At 47.5% G+C, this 20,626-nt stretch overlaps 1 protein-coding gene across 1 annotated transcript in view; it reads left to right on the forward strand.

Moving 5' to 3' along the window:
* The window catches only part of GABBR2 (gamma-aminobutyric acid type B receptor subunit 2), a 331,202-nt gene that overhangs the window by 157,280 nt on the left and 153,296 nt on the right, over nt 1-20,626 (forward strand). The window contains exon 4 of the mRNA XM_054584622.1: nt 8,666-8,767. Within this exon, the coding sequence (XP_054440597.1) occupies nt 8,666-8,767 (102 nt within the window). The remainder of the gene's footprint in view (nt 1-8,665; nt 8,768-20,626) is intronic.

Consider the following 20,626-nt stretch of genomic DNA (forward strand, 5'->3'; position numbering starts at 1 on the left):
GGCGGGGCGGAGGCGGGGGAGATGGGGGGGTGGGGGAGTGAGGGGGGTGGGGGGGTGCGGGGGCCGGGGCCGAGGGTCCGGGGGTTAAAGGTGAGGCATAACTCTTGGGTGGGGCAGCCGAGGGCAGGGGAGGAGTCCAGGTTGTTAAAGGAAGATGGTGCCTGGACCCGGAGAAGGTGAGGGTCGCTGACTTGTGGGGGCGGGGAGGGGCGGCTTTCAGGCAAGCTAGCAACCAGCCATGGCCCCAGCAGTTCTGTTGCTTCTACCCCAAAAACCTGTGGTTCCCAACTTCAGCTGCACCTTGGAATCACCCGGAGGGCTCTAAAAATGCTAACGCCCGGGTCCTGTCCCAGAGTCCTGGTGGGGGTGGGGTGCTGCCAGGGCGTCGGCGCTGCTTTTAACACTCCCCAGGCGGTTCTAACCTGCGGCCCAGAAGGCTTCGGGCGTCTGAGCCCCAGCCCTGACCCTGAACGCTCCCTCGTGACGGGCCCTGAGCCACCCAGCTGAGTCGCTCCCACACTCCTTCCTGCACTATGGACATTGTGTAAGACAAGTTTGTCTTGTTTTAAGCCACAAAGTTTTGGGGAATTTGTTACAGTCATAGGTGACTAATACGGATTATTAGTTACCCCAAATGTATCCTCAGGTTGGCCACTTCTTGCCACCTCCCCCGCGCCCCGCCCCCGTCTCCTTATCCAGCCTCCACGATCACTCACCTGGATGATTCTATAGCCCCCTCACTGGCCTTCCTGTTCCCCTTAGGCCCCTGGCCCATTATCAGCCCCACAACAGTCTGAGTCATTGTTTCAAAACACACTTCTAATCATGCCACTGCCTCCCTGAAACCTCATAACGGCTCCCCACTGAGCTTAGGCTCAAGACCGGAATCTCTCCTGTGAGTTATGAAGCCCTAACAGTCTACCCCTGCTTCTTCTTTGTCATTTCATGCCAATGACCTTCCCCCAGGCTGGCCCACGCTCTGCTCTAGCCCAGCCTGGCTCTTCTGCTAGCTTCCCCGCCAGCTCCCTCCCACCGTAGGACCGTTGTACACACTGCTGCTCAACCTGGAATCCTTCTCCCTGCCTGCCTCCTGGCCTGGGGCTGACTTCTCCATGACAGCTTCTCCCAGAAGCATGCCCCTGAACTTGAGTGCCCTTGTCTTGGTGGGTACCAGGGTGCTCATCTGATTTAATGTCTCTCACTCCCACTAGATAGAGACCTACTAGATAGAGACCTACTAGATAGAGACTGGTTTTGCTCATTGATCAGAATCCCATTACCACTTCACATGGTGCCTGGAACAGAGGATGTGTCAATATCATGAATGAATGAGTGAGTGAGTGAATGAATGAATGAGAGAGAGAGAGAGAGTCAAGAACAAACAGGGCTCCGATCTGAAATGATCTGGCACTGCGTCACTGTCCAGAAAGGGACTCAGTCCTAGGAGCCAAGCAGTGATGGGGCATGTGCTGGAATGCCCACCCTGGGGATGAAGCAGGAGCCCAGACGAGGTCCTGAGGTCTGAGAAGGCCCCTGGTCAGGGGCTGACATGTGGTGAATCCCCAGGCTCCTGACCTCGGACTTTTTACCTTGCCTTGCTGGAGGACGGGGGTGTCCAGGACTAAGGTGGGAGATCTGTAGGGGCAGGGAGTTCATTGGCCCTACCTGTGGGCAGCAGAAAGTTGCAGGGGGACAGGGACCTAGCAGAACGTGCAGAGGTGGTCCTGGGATCCTAAAGTAGGGACATCGTGGGTGGAGAGAACAGGCTGACCCACAGGGCATTTATTGAGAGTGGGGCACATAATGCAGTTATTTCATAGACCCCATTGCTGGGTGATTTCCAGAGAGTGGGCATGCCCAGCATCATCTGGGCAGCTGATGTGTGGTGAGTGGAGAGATGCAGGCTTCAGAGCAAAAGGGGCCTTGCAGGTGGACCGGCACTGCGGCCTGCTCAGAGCTGGTGACAGGCCTCCCTGATGGAAAAAGGCGGACCCATATTACACTTAAAATGGGTCACATGGACTGAGTTATGCTAAGTCAGAACATTCTTCTGAATAATCTGTTCCTTTCCCAATTGCATTGGTTTCCCATCTTTTCCTCTTATCTCCTTTTCCTCCTCCAACCTGCCCAGTCCTCCCCCCCTCTCTCACAGGATGGATAAAGACCAGCTGTGTGTGCCCGATGCCTGGTATGTGCTTGGAAGCTCTGCGCTCACTCAGTTGGAGGCTCAAGGCTTTATTGGCGTGACGCGTCCCTGTGACCCCTTCCCCCATGGCCCTGTGGAACACCTGGGTGGGAGGTTGCATGCAGACCCACGGGGCCTGCTGTTCAGGTGGCTGATCTGACACGGCGGCATTTTCTCCCTGCCTATCCCGGGCAGCATTGTCCCCACGGTTCTGGGCGTTCCCACAAACCCCACAGTTCTCCTGGCTCTTGATGTCTTTTAAGATGTTGGGTTTCCCTAGAGTTTAAAGACTGAGTTCAATTGTTAAAATCCTTGGATTTGGATCTTTGATTCTGAAGGCTGCAGGGGAGGCCCAAGGAGTCCTTTGTGTCGCCCCTTGTGACCTTTATACTCCCCAACCCCCCATGTCCATGACTCCCTACAGGGCCCTTGGTTCCTGCCACCTCACTCCTCTGAGCCTGAGCCACTTTGTCACTATCGCTGATAAACACAACGAGAACTGAACCCAGAGCTCCAGGTCTGGTCTGAGATGGACAGACCAGAGGGCAGCCGTCCCTTATTCATTCTGGATGTGATACCTTTTTAAATGTTCCCATTCCACCTCACCCTTTTTGGCAGTTATCTTACTCGGTAACATATTCTGGTCTCCTAATCAAGAGGGGAAATACTCAAGCCATTAAAAACATTTTTTCATACCATTATCAGTGGTGTGCTTAAAACTATCCTGTTTCCTGGAGGATGGTGAGCCTCAGCGGTGAGCATCCCTCAGAATCACCTACAGGGCAGATTGAAGCATTGACTGCTGGCTCCTGCCCCAGAGGGTCTGATTCAGCACATCTTGGGTGGGGCTTAAGAATTTGCATTTCTAACAAGTTCCCACCTGAGGCTGATATACTGGTTCCAGGCGCCACACTTCTGGAACTGACTTTGTATTTATAGTCCATATTCAGTTCCTTTTTTTTTTTTTTGATGTTTTTAAGAGTACCATTTACAGGAGGAAGGTATAAGGGATTAAAGGGTAATGGAAAAAATACAATAAAGGTTAAATAAAATACAAAAAAAGATTAAAATGTACCACTTACTTTCAGTATTATTTTATATTAGTTTCAGGTGTACAGCATAGTGGTTAGACAGTCATGTACTTTACAAAGTGTCCCCCTCTCATATTTCAGGGACCCACCTGGCACCATCCATAGTTATAGCAATATTATTGACTATATTTCCTTTTCTGTACTTTACAACCATGACTATTTTGTAGCTACCAATTTGTACTTCTTAATCCCTTAACCTTTTTCACGCAGTCCCCCAACCCCCATTTCTTCTGTCAACCATCAGTCTGTTCTCTATCTATGAGCCAGTTTCTGTTTTGTTTATATTGTTCTTTAGATTCTGCATATAAATGAAATCATATGGTATTTGTCTTTCTCTGACTGACTTATTTCACTTAGCATAATAATAGCCTCTAGGTCCATCCATGCTGTCACAGATCGTAAGATTTCATTCCTTTTTATGGTTGAGTAATATTCCATTATATATATGTACCAAAGCTTTTTTATCCACTTGTCTATTAATGGGAACTTAGTTACTTTCATATTTTGGCTATTGTAAATAATGCTGCCATGAACATAGAGATTCATCTATTCTTTCAAATTAGTGTTTTGGGTTTCGTTGGATAAATCCCCAGAAATGGAATTGCTGGGCAATAAGGCAGTTCCATTTTTAATTTTTTAGTATAGTTTTATCTTTTAAAAAAGATTTTATTTATTTTTAGAGAGAGGGGAGGGGAGGGAGAAAGAGAGGGAGAGAAACATCAATGCATGGTTGCCTCCCACACACCCCCTACTGGGGACCTGGCCTGCAGCCCAGGCATGTGCCCTGACCAGGAATTGAATGGGTGACCCTTTGGTTCGCAGGCCAGCGCTCAATCCACTGAGCCACACCAGCCAGGGCCCATTTTTAAATTTTGAGGACCCTCTACTGTTTTTCCCAGTGGCTGCACCAGTCTGCATTCCCACTGTCAGTGCACAAGGGTTCCCGTTTCTCCACGTCTTCACCGGCACTTGTTTATTGATTTATTGATGATGGCCATTCTGACAGGTATGAAGTGATCTCTCATTGTGGTTTTAATTTACATTTCTCTGATGATTGAGCATCTCTTTATATGTCTATTGGCCATCTGTATGTCCTCTTTGGAAAAATCATACTACTTCTTGAGGGAAAGAAAGTCAACAGCTATTGCCTCCAAGCCCATCCCAAATTATATATTCCCGGGGCTCTGACCCACCTGTTCCTCTCTGTGGTGCCAAGGGACTTTGAGTCCTTATTTGCTTCAGTGGCAGGGGCCCAGAGTCACTGCTCTGAAAACGAGGAGAGTTCCTGCCTAGGCAGCTCTGTGAGCTGGCCCCAAGGCCCTTGCCTTTAAGGAGTCAGCCCCTTTCTCTCTCCCTTCTATCACCACTGGGAGCCTGGCTCATGATATTACTTGACACACTGGCGATCCTGGCCCAGTTGTGACAGGACAGCCTTCTTTTCTGTCCCTTCCCTACCCATTAGTGCCCGCCTCTCCTCCTCCCACCTGGGATGGCAGGAACCTTTCAGCAAATCAGACTCCTGGTGGCTGCCCTGCTGGGCCCATTATGCAGATTAGGCCCCCAGTGGGACCTGGCGGTACTTGAGAGAGAGAGAGAGAGAGAGAGAGAAGATAGAAGATAGTGTGTATTTTATTTTGGGGGCAGGGGATGAAGGGTTACTCCTTTCCCAGAACACCGTTCTGCTTTTATAATAGAAGTGAATAAAAAAATAGGATTCACTTTGCAGAAACACAGTTTATAACAAACTGCCAAAAGACATTGACTCTGTTTAAAAAAAAAAAAAAAAAAAGATATACCTGCAGTTCCAGAAGGAAAAAATGGTGTTTTTTCAAATCTGCTTAATAAACCTTTGCCCAGTGAACTGAATGATCCTTCTGTCCACATGTGAGGGTGTAGATGTTTTTCCTTGTGAGGAAGATCAGTTACCTTATTTCTTTTTTGCTTTGGTCATTTTAAAATACCATTTATTACTGGTTTCCTCCATTGGCTTTCCTTAGGAAGTCCGTTAGAATAAGTAGTCAAGCTGAGCACAGACTTCTCGGTGCTGAAATGATGGGCAGCGAGTGGCTGATGACGCCAGCCATCTGGTCTGACCTCTCCTGGCTCATCAGGCCTCAGGAGCCGTCCACCTCTGGCAGGATCCAAAAGAGCCAGCCTGGAGCATGAGAAGAGCACTTCTCGGCTTCCTCATTTGGGAATTAGGGGCAGAATGAGATGAACTTGACGGTGTTCCAGTTTTGTGAGTTTTGAGTTCTGACCACCTATCACATACTTTTTCTGCTGTAATTACATGCAGCTATCAAGCACACACTTACACAAAGACAGACACCCTGAGCCACTGGCTACCGTGTTGCCTTGCCGCAGTTCTGGAAGTGATCGTTCTGGAGTTTTGGCATTATAAAGAGCTTAAGGGTTTACAAAGCCGTCCCACATTTTTAGTATTTTTACTAGGCCCTGAAACAACTCTATGAGCTACACGCTGTATTGCTTCCATTTTAGAGGTGAAAAGACTGAGGCTGGAGGGCTGGAGGAGTTCCCCTAAGTTTGGGGGGCGCACAGGTGGAGAGCCCCATCTGCAAGCCGAGCAGCGTTGCATGTCAGGCTGCACTGCCCTCCAGCAGGGGCGGGTTTGCACATTCTCTCGGTTTAATAATTGTTGCACAACACCATCGTAACACTCAGAAACAGGTAGTGGGGCCCCGCCTGCACCCAGGAAGAATTTGAGGCAGGAGAAATAAACTGTAATGACAAAGGCAATTCTTTAAAGATACTTTGTTTATATTGAGAGAGAGGGGAAGGGAGGGAGAAAGAGAAAAAGATTGATATGTGAGAGAAACATAGTTCTTTAGCCTCTTGCATACCCCCAACTGGGGACCTGGCCCGCAACCCAGGCACATGCCCTGACCAGGAATCAAACCCATGACCTCTCAGTTTGCAGGACAGTGCTCAGTCCACTGAGCCACACCAGCCAAGGCAACAAACTCGACTTTTTTTTTTTTTTTCCATACAACTAGTTCCCAATCCTCCATCAAAATGGAAGTAAAAACAAAGGATGGGTAAGCTTCACCCTGGCTGTGGCAGTTTCATTCTTGGTACAAAACATTTCTCATGAAGTATTTCACGCATTCAGAAAAGCAGAGGTTAACAACCACCCATGGACTTGCTACCCAGAATTTAAAAATGTCCACGTTCTGCCCTTTTTTTCTCATTAAAAGAAATAAAATACAGCCGTTCTCCCTGAAGCCCCTTTGTTCCCCTTCTATGGCAGTGGCTTCCCAGTGACCATCCTGTGATACTCAAAACAAAAAAGGACTATTGTAACTGCTCTTCCTCTGAAGGGCCAAATTATTCAAAACATTTTGACATATACATTGGAGGAATCTACTAGTTTTTGAAACAAGAAGTGCTTTTTTATTGTGGTAAAATATACATGACATAAAATTTGCCATTTTAACCATTTTTAAATGTGTGGTTCAGTGGTGTTAAGTACATTCATATTGTACAATCAGAGCTACCAGCCATCTCCAGAGTTTTTTCACCATTTCGAACAGAAACTATACCCATTAAACAGTAACTCCCCAACCCCTCCTCCCCCAGCCCTTCATAGCCACTGCTCTGTGTCTGTCTCTGTGAATCTGGCTTCTCTGGGTATCTCGTATAAGTGGAATAATGCTTTTCCGTTTGTGCCTGGCTTATTTTAATTAGCATAAAGTCTTCAAGGTTCACCCATGTGGTAGCATTTGTCAGGATTTCATTCCTTTTTAAGGGTGAATTATATTCCATCGTATGTGTACACCACAATTTGTTTAGCCATTCATCCATCCACGACATTTTGAGTTGCTCCCACCTTTTGGATATTATGAATAATGCTGCTGTGCACACGGGAATGCAGATTTCCCTTAGAGTCCCTGCTTGTAGTTCTTTTGGGTCTATACCCAGAAATTCAATTGCTGGATTATAGAGAAATTCTAGGTTTAATTTTTGAGGAACTGCCATACTGCTTTCCAAAGCAGCTGCACCGTTTTACATTCCCACCGACAGTGCACGGGGTTCCCATTTCTCTACATTCACACCAGCACTTTCTGTTTTTAATAATAACCATCCTAATGGGTGTGAACAAGAGTGCTTTTAAGGATTATCTTCTCTTAAAGAGGAAGAACCTGAAGACTTGAGAAGGAGAGGGCCACACGGGAAGGTCACAAGCGAATCAGTGACAGAGTAGGACCTGGACCCTGGGTCCGGCAACCTTCACCCAAGTTCTTTCTACTAAAATACACACTTCAGGTTCCGTTGCTTTATGTCAGAGAGTGCGCATCCATGGCTATGGGCCACATACAGACTTCAGATTTATTTGGCTTGGTCCGTCCTTTGTTTCTTTTTAAATTCAAAATAGTGTCAATATTTTAAAATGTTGGGGGAATCTTATATTTAAAAAATCTAGATTTCTGACTTCTCACCCCAGAATCAGAAAGTTTGGTGACTCTAAACCAACATTATGGCACAGCATGACTGGGGCTGCCGCCGTAGATAGGGCATGTGGTTGACAATTTGCCACAGTCTCTACCACTCTGTAATGTCTTTCCACAAAGACTGTTTCACTACTGGTTGGTCTTGGGAACTCTGGAGTTTGCAGCCCTGCTCTTTAGGCACATAGGTGTTAGTCATTCTGTGTGTCAGTAGACATGTAGTCATGTTTAATATCACAGAACGGTTCCATACCCCCTTAACTCATTTCTATAGTCTGTACTGTCTCTTGGAATGTCTTGGCCATTTCTTCACTCTGTAAGTGAAATAAAGTTATGAATAATTAATACAAAATATAAATACTGCCATGGCCAGGTGGCTCCGTTGGTTGGAGCACTATCGCGTACACCAAAAGGTCGCGGGTTTGATTCCCAGTGAGGGTGCATACAGGAGGCAACCAATCGATATTTTTGTCTCTCACACCAATGTTTCTCTCTCTCCCTCTTTCTTTAAGATCAATGAACATATCCTCGGGTGAGGATTAAAAAAAAACAAAATATAAATACTGTTGAGACATATTTGTATAATCTGATTTGGAGACTGTGTGAAACTGTGGAGAGACACGAGCATGACAGTCCAGAGATTTGGATGCTTGTCTTGATTCTTCCAGGAGACCCCTGGGCAACGTTAGTAAGCCCCTTCCCTGCCTGGCCTCCTCACACCCGTGTGCCAGGTGCGGGGTGTGGGGGACCTCAAGGCCCCACCAGGTGCTCTATTATATAATGAAGATAAAAACCACCTCTTCCCCATGATGGCGGAGAAAGTCACCTCACTCATTTGAGGTGCTTTGCCAGGACAACCTCTCCGAACCAGTGCTTCTGGTGGCCACCAGCACACCCATACTCTACCTTTTCTTTGCTGACAGGTGAGGAATGACCTGACCGGGGTTCTGTACGGTGAGGATATCGAGATTTCAGATACCGAGAGCTTCTCCAACGACCCCTGCACCAGTGTCAAGAAGCTTAAGGTAGGTGCAGCTAGCCACGCCCTGAAAGACTAACCAACACCACGCTGCTGGGGTTCCCCCATTTCCTGAGCATGAAGGAGCCTCGAGTTCAGGCTGCTTCATTTCATCCTGGGCACCATGGACATGGGGAGAAGATCCCAGCGGCTGGCCTCCCTTGACTTCCCTTTCGCTTGTCGTCCAGCCTTGGCCAAAGGTCTGAGGGCCAGTGGCATGGCCATATAGAGCTTACTCGGTGACTGTATGGCTGTCAGCCCAGCCAGAGACGCAAGCAGGGCACAAGTCAACCTCATCGTGAATGCGGGGAGTCTCAGAGAGAGAGAACTACCTTGCCCAAAACCACAGCAAAGAAGTCTGTTGTTGGGACTGAAAGCCCAGGCTCCTGACTCCCTCCAAGGGCGCTCACTTCAGGAACAGAAAGGGCCAACTAGAAGTTTGCCCAGTTGTAAGTGGTCTCTAACTGTCATTTGTCCATTCATTTCTGCAACCTCTCTCAAATACCTAGTTTGTGCCAGACCCTCTCCTGGGCTCACAGTTACCATCAGGCCTGCCCTTGTCTTCGGGTGGCTTGTAGCTGGTGAGGAAGGCAGGTACTTTTCAAGGGAATCAGGAACATGGGGGCCTGGGAACAAGAGAGGACGTGACGGGCCCCACCCAGGGAGAGGATTCCTGCAGGGCCCCCGAGGAGGGACAGCAGTTAGGCTGGCCGCGGAGGATGCGCAGCATGGGGACCTGCCAGAGCCCAGCAACAGGGAGAGAGGGGTGCAGCCAGAGAGCAGCACAGCTGCTCTAACCTCACACTTGGCATCAGCAGGGATTCCAGGAGGCTGGCACATCAGGTGGGATGAGGGGAAAGATGCTGAGGCTGGAAACAGTCTGGAGTTGGTTCCCGTGAGCTGTGAATGCTGCGCTCAGAAGGTTGGTCTTTTATCCTGAGGACAGTGGGAGCTGCCAGAGGTTTACAAGCAGGTGCAGACACGGCTAGAGCTGCCACCTTCCTCTTTCATTCTCTTCCCCTCCCTCATGCCCACACCGAATATCATTGTCATGGAGACCCCAGATGCCAACCACTGGCATGTCCCTTCTCTCTTGGGCAGGTCCCAGGTTATGCTAGTCGGAGCAGGTGGCAATTTAGAGTGCTCATCTTTCAAAGTCTCAGTTCACAGATGGGGAGACACAGACCAAGAGGTGAGGAGCAGGGGAAGCAAAGCACCAGTTGTTTGTCCCTGCTCCGGAGCAAAACCGGCACCTGCGTGGGACATTTCAGCCCTGGGAGCCTCTGCAGATGAGAAGCAGCGGCAGGGGGTGTGGGGGCGGGAGTGCTGCTGGCAGTGCAGACGGTTGGGGCCAGGTCTGCCAAGCTCTTCCCCAGCGGGCTGTGCGGTCACACGGTTGAGTCGGGCTGTGTGGGGCCTAGAGGGCCCAGAGGGGTGGCGTGCCCGTTCTGCAGGGAGCGAGCACCTGGGGTGGAGCTGGGGGGCGCCTGGTGCTGAACTGACATTCCCCTGCCACACACAGTGTCTCCCCAGCGTGGGCACTTGAAATAGCTTCCTGCGCCTCGGAGGCCCTGCGGAGTTCTGCAGGCTTTAAAGTTTAAAGAACCTTTGTGTGTAGAGCAGAAGCACTAGTTGAAAGTCTACAGGAAATTGGGGATGGAACTGGGTGTTCTGTTCATCAACCAACCAACTCCAACAGAAAAGGGAGCGATATTAATGATGATAAAAATAGCAGCCGACCTTCCCAGTGCGCCAACCAAGGGCCAGGTCCCCTGGACCTCCACTTACTCATTTCATCTTCCCCAGAGCCTTGGACGGAGGGAATTTTGTGTCCCTGTTTCACAAATGGGAAAGCTGAGGCTCAAAGAGGTTAAGGAACTCAACTCAAGTCATCCAGTTGGGTTGGCATTCAAACCTGGATCTAGGCGACACCAGGGCCCAGCTCTCTCCTCCATCCCACGCAGCTGCGGTTCTGAGAAAGGATTCCATTGTCACCTAAGCCGGGAGGGCAGAGCCAAACACAGCATGCTCAGTCGGTTGGCAAAGGGATCCTTCTGCGTGGAGCGCTCTTCCCCTGGACCAGGCATGGCTCCTCCTCACGCAGCCTTCTCCTCTGTGCCAAGTAGTCCCCTTTCCCATGGCTTTCCTTTCTCTAATCACTTCATTTAAAGTTTAAATCTGTGCCCCTCTCACTCCCATTCCCCCTTTCTGCTCATTTCTTTCTCCGTTTCACTGATGAGCATCTGTGTTAATTTGGGGGGGGCGGGGGCTGCCTTAAGAAAGGACCACAAACTGAGTGACTTAAAACGACAGAAATTTTTTCTCTCACATTCCAGAAGCTAGAAGTCCAAGGTCAAGGCCATGCTCTCTAGAAGGTTCTGGTGTTATTGTTTGCCTTTCTCTGAGCTTGTGGTGTTGCTGGCGATCTTTGGTGTGCCTTGGCTTGCAACTTCTGCCTCAGTGGCATTTTCCCTCTTCCTCTTCACATTATCTTCGTATTAGGACGTTAGTCATGTTGTCTCAAGAGCCTACCCTACTCTAGTATGACCTCACTCTAGCTAATTACATCGATAATGGCCCTGTTTTGAAATGAGGTCACATCCTGAGGTATCAGGGGTTAGGATTTCAACAATTCTTTGGGGGAAAGAACTCAACCATTAACATCTGACCTATATTTCACTTTACATAGTTTTGTCATCATCTGTGTCCTCCCACTAGGTTGTGAGCTCTAGGGAACAGTGGCTTCTGTCTGTCATGCTCACTGTTTTATTCCCCCGTCACCTAGAACCAATCTAATTTGCTCAATACATGTGTTATATGTATATTAGTAAAATACCAAATCTGGATGGATGAAGCAAACAGAACACAACGATAAAATACTCAAGAACAAAGAAACAACTTCTGGAAAGCTCTGAGAAAGAGAAAATCCCTGGTTTACTGTGGGATAAGATAGAGAAGGAGGTACGGAAGGCAAGGAAGAAAACTTAATAGCAATCATAGAATTATATCTGCATTGGAGGTAGTAGACAGCAGACTTAATGCCAAGGAAAATAAAAAGCAATAATATGGAGGGCAAGCTTGAGATTCAGAGAAAATGGTCGAAGAAGTCAATCTAATGAGAAAAAAAGATAACAGTTATGGATACTGGAGAGAGGAGACCCTAAGAGAAAATCAGGACAAATGAAACAGAAGCAAAATTTTACAAAAAAACAAAACAAAATAGGCACCCCAGTATCAGCAAACATACTCATCACCCAGACCTTGATTCCTGATACCATTCTCAAGGAAAAGGAACCAGAGTTCCTTGGAGAAGTGGCTTATTCTAGGACTGAGACAGGAACTAGATCCCAGAACATCTTGTAGTGCCAGAAAATAAGGAGTGCTCAAAACACCACCACACCCAGATGGCGGTGGGTCAAAGGAGTATAGCTGCCAACAGAAAGAGCCCCCAATCACCACAGCTGGGACGTTTGAGCAATAAAACAAAAGTAGTGTTGGATTATAACCCAAAGTATAAAATAAATATCTATGTGTACGTATTGCTATGAATGATTAAATAAGTAAATGGGAGAGAATAGACAAATCTCCTGTGCTGAAGAATTCCAGATAATTTAAGCAGATATCTCATATTCAGGGAGGTGGAGTAGAACTACCCACTTGTTAAATGACTTCCTTCCAAAGAGCGTAGTATGAAGGAGGTTGGGAGGAGAGTAACCCTGTAAGAGAAAATCTAACAAACACTACATCAGACAGGTGGTCAAGGTCAGCATCAGTCGTGACGAGTCCCATTGATTGGATGTGCCCTTTAAATGATGTAATGAAAGGGCATGTTACCTCCATGGTCTTCCTCCCCAAATGCATCACCCCAGTCCAACCATAAGAAAGTCATCAGACACATTCTATTTGAAGGCCATTCTACACAATCCTTGACTGATACCTCAACATTGTCTAGGTCTTTAAAAATAAAGAATGTCTAAGTCAAAAAGAGCCTATGGAGACAGAACAACTAAATTTAATGTGGTATCCTGGATGAAATTCAAGAACAGGAAAAGAACATTAGAGAAAAGAACTAAGGAGGTCTGAATAAAGTATGGGCTTTTGCTAATAATAGTCAATATCGACTCATTAATTGTAACAACTGTACCACACTAGCACAAGATGTTAATAATGGGGGAAAATGTGTGAGGGACATATGGAACTTTCTATACTATCTTGGTGATTTTTCTGTGAATCTAAAACTATTTTTAAATAAGAAATTTATTTTTAAAAATTTGGAGACAAACTGAAATGGGTTTGAGAGACATACTAGATTGGAGCATACAAAATTGCCAATCCTCAACCATGATGGAGCTACACAATCAACAATCACAGAAGGAAATGTGCAGACTAGCTGGCCTTTCCACATTCTAGTGAAATTGGTGGAAAGAGAGTCATATTTAGACACATTTAGGCAAAAGTTTTGAAATACAAACATAAAGGGGAAAATCTTCAAGTATCTAGGCCAGAAAAAAAGCATGCTTTTCACAAAGGTGCAAAATCCAGGCCACCTTGACTCCTCTGCAGCATTCAGTCCCAGAAACAATGGAGCCACTGGGAGATGCTCTCTGAGGCCTGTGCCAAGTGCCCTTTGAGAAGTTAACTCTTGAAGTCCCGGGTCAGCCCTCTAGAGCCACGGCAAACTTCATAGCTGAGGTTATGACTGAACCTGCTCTGACCGAGCAGGAGCCACCAGAACCCACGGAAAAAGAGCTAAGTTTAAATAATTGTTATAAAAGTGTATACAGATGTAAAAATTAATTTTGAAAGCAAACATATATATGTATATATACACATATAATGAAAAATAGATACTGTAATAACAATAATTGAATATAAAAATCTGAATTTCATTAACAGAGCCAAAGAAGTGGATGTGTTTAAAAAACAAAAAACAAAACAAAAAAACAAACGAAAAACATGAGCCCTGGCTGGTGTGGCTCAGTTTGTTGGAGGGTCATCCTGTAACCCAAAGGTTTGGGGTTTGATTTCTGTCCAGGGCGTATACCTAGGTTGCAGGTTCATTCCCCTGTCCGTCCGGGGCCTTACGAATCCCCCGTCCGGGCACATGTGGGAGGCAACCAATCAATGCTTCTCTCTCACACCCATGTTTCTTTCTCCATTCTTCTCTCTCTAAAAGCAATGAAAAAATGTTTTGGAGTGAGGATAAAAAAATTTTTTTTAAATTGGTGCTAAATTTCTGGCCTTACAGAGGAGAGGGACTCCAAAGAGACCGTTTCATTCATGAGTTTCGTAATTAGAGAAATATAAGCTAAAGAAGGCTTAGAATAACTTAGTAGTAAATACACTATAAGGCAAATACAGGCTTCTGAAACCTGGAAGGTGAAAGCAAAGAAAATCTAGTCCATGTTATCGAAAAACAGAAGGCAAGTATGAAAACCAGAAAACAAAAAATATAATTGCCAACCAACTATAATCATCCTGACCATTAATTCAAATAGGTTAACCTCTCTATTAAAAGGCAAAGACTTTCAGGTTGTGCTTTGCAGAGCTAATTATAGCTGTATATAACAGAGTGACACAGAAAGGTCAAAGGTAAAAGATTGGGCAAAAGCACAATATACCAAGGAAACCAAAATGAAGCAAGAATCCCAGTCTTCATGTTAGCGCAAAGAGAATTCAAGGCTCCTGTGTTAGGGAGAGTCATTTTCTATGAATAAGGGTACAATTCACCGTGAGAATAACACACTCATGGACCATTGTTGCTCTAAATTACATCTCACTGAAATATATAAAGGAAAGCCTTTTAAAAATACAAAGGGGAATTGACGGAAACACAGAACCATTGGGAGCCATAACATCTCTCTCTCACGCTTGGACACATCACCCAAGCAAAAATAAGCAAGAACATAGAGGAGCTGAAAAATTAAATTAATCAGGCTGATTTAGCAGCTATGAATGTAAAGAAAGTCAGGAAATAAAAAACCATCTCTGTGTGGTTTTTTAAAGACCCCCAGGTCTTGAAGCTCATTCTGGGGCTGTTCCACATAGGGGCCTTTTACATTAACTGCAGCCAGACCTGACTCGGGAGGCCTCCCCACGAAGGGGCTGCCCCTCGGCATTTCCTCAGTGAGTCACGGGGCCACGCGGGGGATGGAACCAGGCTTCAGACACGCGCTTCCGTTCAGCTCAGCAGCTTGGTCTGCCTTCCCCGGAGCATCCCTGACCCATCACTCAGCATTCAGATTACAGGACAATCTCCATTTCCTAAGTCAGTTGATTGGCGATGTTGATGTCATCTGCAACGTTAATTCCCCCTGCCATGTCCCATGGCATATTTACAAGTTCTGGGAATTAGGACATAGATATCTTTGGGAGGCTATTACTCTGCCTGTCACTAGACGACCACAGAGATAGGCCTTCGGGTGAACTGTTCCCCACTTTGCTCCATGCAAGAGTCCTAGTGGAATTTCATTCCCATCCCAGAGGCCAGGAACTCTGCCTGTCTGTCTGAAACTGAGGCTCATACAAGCACCCCGAGGGGACACAAGCCTGGAATAAATATTGTGCATCTTCCCAGCAGGCCAGTTTTACTCAGAGATATGGGAAGAAAAAGTATTATTTTTATCTTAAAATAAACATAGATAAGCTATTAGAATGCTAACTATATATGAGGTTTATTTTATTTTTTTTAGATTTTATTTATTTATTTTTAGAAAGAAGAAGGGAGGGAGAACGAGAGGAAGAGAAACATCAAATGTACAAGAGAAACATCGATATGTTGCCTCTCGCCCTGTTGCCAGCCGGGGACCTGGCCCCCCACCCAGGCATGTGCCCTGACTGGGAGTCAAACTGGCAACCTTTTGATTCAAAGGCCAGCACTCAATCCACTGAGCCACACCAGCCAGGGCTATATATGAATAATTTAAAATAAAATAGTAGACTTTAAAGAAATGCCATGATTTGCCAGTGGGCTGCCGTAGGCTATTCCCTCTTCACTCCCTTCCTTAAAGAGTATGTATCTTCTGCTTCTCTGCCTTTAGGGACATTTCTGGTGAGGAAAAAAAGAAGTCTAAGAAAAGACTCATTTTAGCTAAATAGAAGATAGAGTGCTCCTTCTGGGTGTGGAGTCCGTCTGTCAGAGCCAGAAGGGACTTTGGAAAACATCTAGACTGACTCTCTCAGGCTTACCCCAGGTCTCAGGCCAGAGAGACCCCTTCCCCAGTGTCCACGGTCCCGGCCAGGGCACCCCCCAGCTCACATCACGGCCAGCCAGTAATAGCTCCGCTGCCTTGGGGCTCATAGCACCTCATCCCTTTCTTACAACGTTCAACTGTGGCTTGATTAGGTTTTGCAGCGGCCCATTGGGGTAGTTAGAGCGGGCCTCCAGGGCGGGACCTCTGAGGACCAGGAAACAACCGAACAATGGTCGAGGGCTGAGACAGAAGCACAGGTGGTGGAGATGCCCGAAAACCAAGAAGCCAGTGTCAGGTCGACCTTGACCTTCTAGTCCATACTCCTTGGAGCCCATACTCCTGCCACAGAGAAGACAGGAAGGGGTGGCCTTCTGCTTTTCTGCTCTTTCAGATGCACAACCGCTGTTGTGATATCTCAGGATTGCATTTGCCACTCAGGTCCTTGCGCTTGAGAGTTGCAGGACTCATCTCCGTGAGTTGTTGCTGCAGACTGGATGCTGAGCTCCTGCGCTCAGGCTTGTGGAGTTGGCCGTCTCGGCCTGGCAGGCGCCACATAGCGGGGACTGGCCAAGCATCCAGGCTCTGGAGCCAGACCCACCTGAGGTGGAAGCTTACACGACCTGTGTATCTTAGTCTAAAAAGAGAACCTGAGATTCTTGTGAAAATGATTTACAGAGAGTGTGCTCAGGAGAAGGGGAGAGAAGCAGGAGGCTAGGGGGAGCCAGGCCAGAATGCTGCCTTGGTGGAGACCTGGTTAGCCTGGCCCCACACGGTCGCTGTAGCACAGACTGCACCACAGAGCTGGAGTTTTCCATGCGTGTGTGTCAGTCACTGGCTGCTGTGGAGTGTGAGGCCCGGTATAGCCTCCTGGGCCCCGAGAAGGTCCCATTCGCTGAGCAGGGGGTGAGGTGCTGGCAGCCCACTCTCAATGCTCTGTCACTCTCATCCTCGGACATTTATGGCTCTCCTCCCCTAGATCCCCTTCCCCCAAACTCCTTAATTTGCCCCAAAGCCCTTGTGACCACAGAGGAGAGTGTGCTCAGACCCCTGGCAGGAAGGTGGAGGCTTGGCCAGAAGCACCGGCCGCTGCCAATGCACAATTTCTCTTTCTACTCTCTGGACTTTCAGGAAAAGATGCCAGTTATGCAATATTTAAAAGTGTGATTCTGGAAGAGAGTATACTATGTGTGTTAAAGACTTACAAGATCCTCCAAATCCAAAGCCTTTCCCCCACCCCTGAATCTTCTAATAAATTGCTGTTCCAGAAGGACGAGCCAGGTCTGTCGTGCTTCTCACACTCAGAGGACCACTCCTCGTGTACACAGCCTACTTGGAGAAGCACCACGCGCTCTTTATACTGCTCTCCAGGCCCCCTCTGAGGATCCCAGTCCAGTGGTATCTCCCTTTGCCCTCTCCCTGACCCTCGGATCCCAGGTTCCAGCTGCACTGGGTACTGGCTTGTCCTCTTTCCTCCCAGACTTTGCAGCATCTTATCCTCTCTTATTCACCGTCTAGAATCAGAGTGGGTATGAATCGCTCCCTGTATCAGGCTCTGGATAGGGTCTTTCCTCAGGGCCCTCTGATGGTCAGGAAGCGCCAAGGTAAGAGCACTGGTTCTGGGGTGCTGTGCAGTCTTGAAGGGAGCCTTTTGCCTCTTTGGAAAGAGTTTAACTAGGTTGCTGATCCCTTAGGCCCCATCCAATTCTAACAGCCTACAAACATAGACCAAGCAATCCATGCAACTTGGTTGTCAAGGCAACAGGAACACTAAATGGTCCACAAATGGCAGAGCTGGTTATTTATCTGTCATCAGGTGGTCAACCATGAAGAATGTGGGTCCCTTGGTCCATTCAAGAAATGGACATGGTGAATCCAATCAGTGCCTAGGCCCTCGGCTAACAGGATATTATTAGTTCAGTGGTGGTACCATCTACTGAGTAACCAGGGCCAGGCTTTGTGCTCAGTGCTTCATCATGCATTCAACACCTATTTGTTGACATATATGCTATGCCCTGTGCTGGGAGCTAGGAACCCAGAGATGTATCCAGTTACCCTCAGTCTAAGGTGGAAGATAGACCTAAGTCAGGGGTCTTGTGCCATGATAGAGTGCTCCGGGCCCACAGGGGAATAAATGGCCACCAAGACTGATGGGACAGAGGTGGCCTCTCAGAGTAGGGGTGCCTTAGCTAAGGCATGAAGAGTGGGAAGGAAGGACACTCTGCATGGATGAGCTTGCAGAAAGAAAGGGGACAGAATCAGGAAATGAATGAGTGAATGAATGAATGAACGAACGAACAAGTAGCAGACCTGGATATAGATCATTCTTGGTGCTTTGGAGGAGTAGTGAGACATGAGGACTAGTGAGGAATATGATTGAGAAGTGCACAGGAGTCAGTTGGTAAAGAATCTTGAATACTCAGAGATTGATCTGTAAAGCTCAGGAGGCCATGAAAATATTTTACATGATCACATTTGAATCTTGGAATGATCCCTTCATGTGCTCTGTGGAGATTGGCGTGGATGGGGCAGGACTAAAGGCAGGGATCCAGGTAGGAGGCTGCTGTGGTTCACCGACTATGGAACGATGGTGGCTAAACCCAGGACAGTGGGGCTGGAGGGACAGGAATGATTTGGGAGCTATGAGCAGGCAGATCCAACAGGCCCTGGTTATGGCTTGGATGCAGGGGAAAAGTGAACGTAAGGTGACTGTCAAGTTTCCCACCTGGGGGGAGGAGGAGGTTGGCGACACCAGTCTCAGAGGTGGACAACACAGCAGGAGGGAGGGGCTCGACGGGAAAGATGATGAGTTCAGCTTGGGGCATGTTGAGCTTGAGGTGCCTGGGAAAGTCCAAGGAGGTGTCCAGGGGGCCGCTGGTGGAAAGTCTGGGCTGGGGACAGAGATTTTGGACTCGAGAGCACACCGAGGGGATTTGTGGCTGGGGTCAGGAATGAGGTGGCCCAGGGAGAGTGATGAGAACAGAGCTGCATTCAACACCAGCATTTAGGGATGGACAGAAAGATGAGGAGCTGATTCCGAGCGGGAGTGACCAGAAGAGAGCATCATGGAAGCCAACAGGTGGGTTTCATATCATTAATCCTACAGCCACCTGCAAGGCAGGTAGTAGCATCTCTCTTCAGGGAGGAGGAAATTGAGGCTTCAGGAGAGTAAGGCCCAGGGCTTTGCATCTGGTCAGTGGTAGAGCTGGGATTTGAACCAAGGTCTCTCTAACTGCAAAATCCAATAAGCTGTTTCCACTATATCATGTTTAGCAACACGGGACTTGGCACAAAGTAGATGTTCCATGAGTGTTTGCTGGGTGGGTGGGTATTGTTAACAGCAAGAAATACTAGAAGATTTCAACAAACTAGCAGAAAGACCCTGGAATGTCCCTGGGGACATGTTCACAGAACGGAAGCAGCTTAGAACTTTTTATAGCGTTGCAGACATGGTGATGACAAAGGCTTGCCTTCCTTCAACTTCTCTCTTAATGATCTTTTAAAGTCCTTTCAGAGCAAATTTTTTTCTTCTTTCCATTCTTGCTTGCAAATGGAGGATGATTTTAGAATCCAAGCCTTTTTTATTTTGCTAAAGTACATGATGAGTAAACTGGCCTCCCAGTCAGCACTTTCCAATTTTGAAAGATGCTATAAACTGATATTTAAAAGCATGTTTCTCTTCTTTATGCTTCAAAGGGCCTTGAGCCTGTTGGATGAACGGTGGGAAGGTAGCACCACCTGCAAGGCTGAGCCTCGCTGCAGACGGCAGGAAGTGGTGGGGGAGGGGGAGGGGCGCAGGCATGCAGGCCAGGACGGCTGGCCTCCTGGTGGCTGCCCAGCACATCCCCCTTCCGCCTGTTCTCTATGGGGAGGGGCCTAGCCTGGATCCACACCCCCTGCAAAGCAGCCAAAGGACCCTTACCCTGACCTGGGAGGGAGCCTCCGAGGGAGACATGGAGTAAATGGTTATTGAATTAATATAAATGAGTCACAGGGGCTGTTGTACAGCTTATACCTATTAACCACACTGAGATAATAAGATAATAAATAAGCATTTTATAGAGCTTTTGAATATAGATTTTCCTGTGAAATAAAGATGGGCCAGGGGAAGGTTATAAAATACTAATACTAGCTAGTACTTGTTGGACATTTACTATGTACCAGGAACCGTGTTAAGCACTTTATGAGGATTATCTCATTTAGTACCCTGAGCAACACTGTAAGGTTCCACTGTTAATCCCTCATCCCTGGTTGACAGATCAGGGAACAGAGGCTAGGTGGGAAAAAGGAGCTGCCTGAGGCTACCCTTGAAGCTTGTTGGTAGAGCTGATGTTTGAACAAAGCTCAGAACTCAAAGAGGCTCTGAAACTTAATTGGGAAGTTTTGTGGGTTCCAGGAAGGTGGAAAAGTCTAGAATAAGGGGCAGGTTGGGGGAGTCAGATGAGTCTCATGTCTCATGTCTGCAGACACCATCCTGGGGACCTAGGAAGCTGCCTTCACTCCTCTGGCCTCAGTTTCCCTACATGTATAGTGAGGAAGAAGATTAGACACTGGCTCTGTGTCCACAGGGTTTGGAGGAGAACAGGGGAGAGGCCAAGGGCAGCTTTAGCCTCCAGCCCATGCAGAGTTATCCCACGGCTTGCCCATGAGATGAGGGAGATCTGACAGCAGGAGCC

The sequence above is a fragment of the Pteronotus mesoamericanus genome, unplaced genomic scaffold (genome assembly GCF_021234165.1).
Source record: "Pteronotus mesoamericanus isolate MK-2021 breed Mesoamerican mustached bat unplaced genomic scaffold, CSHL_Meso_final contig_78, whole genome shotgun sequence".
Taxonomy (NCBI): Eukaryota; Metazoa; Chordata; class Mammalia; order Chiroptera; family Mormoopidae; genus Pteronotus; species Pteronotus mesoamericanus.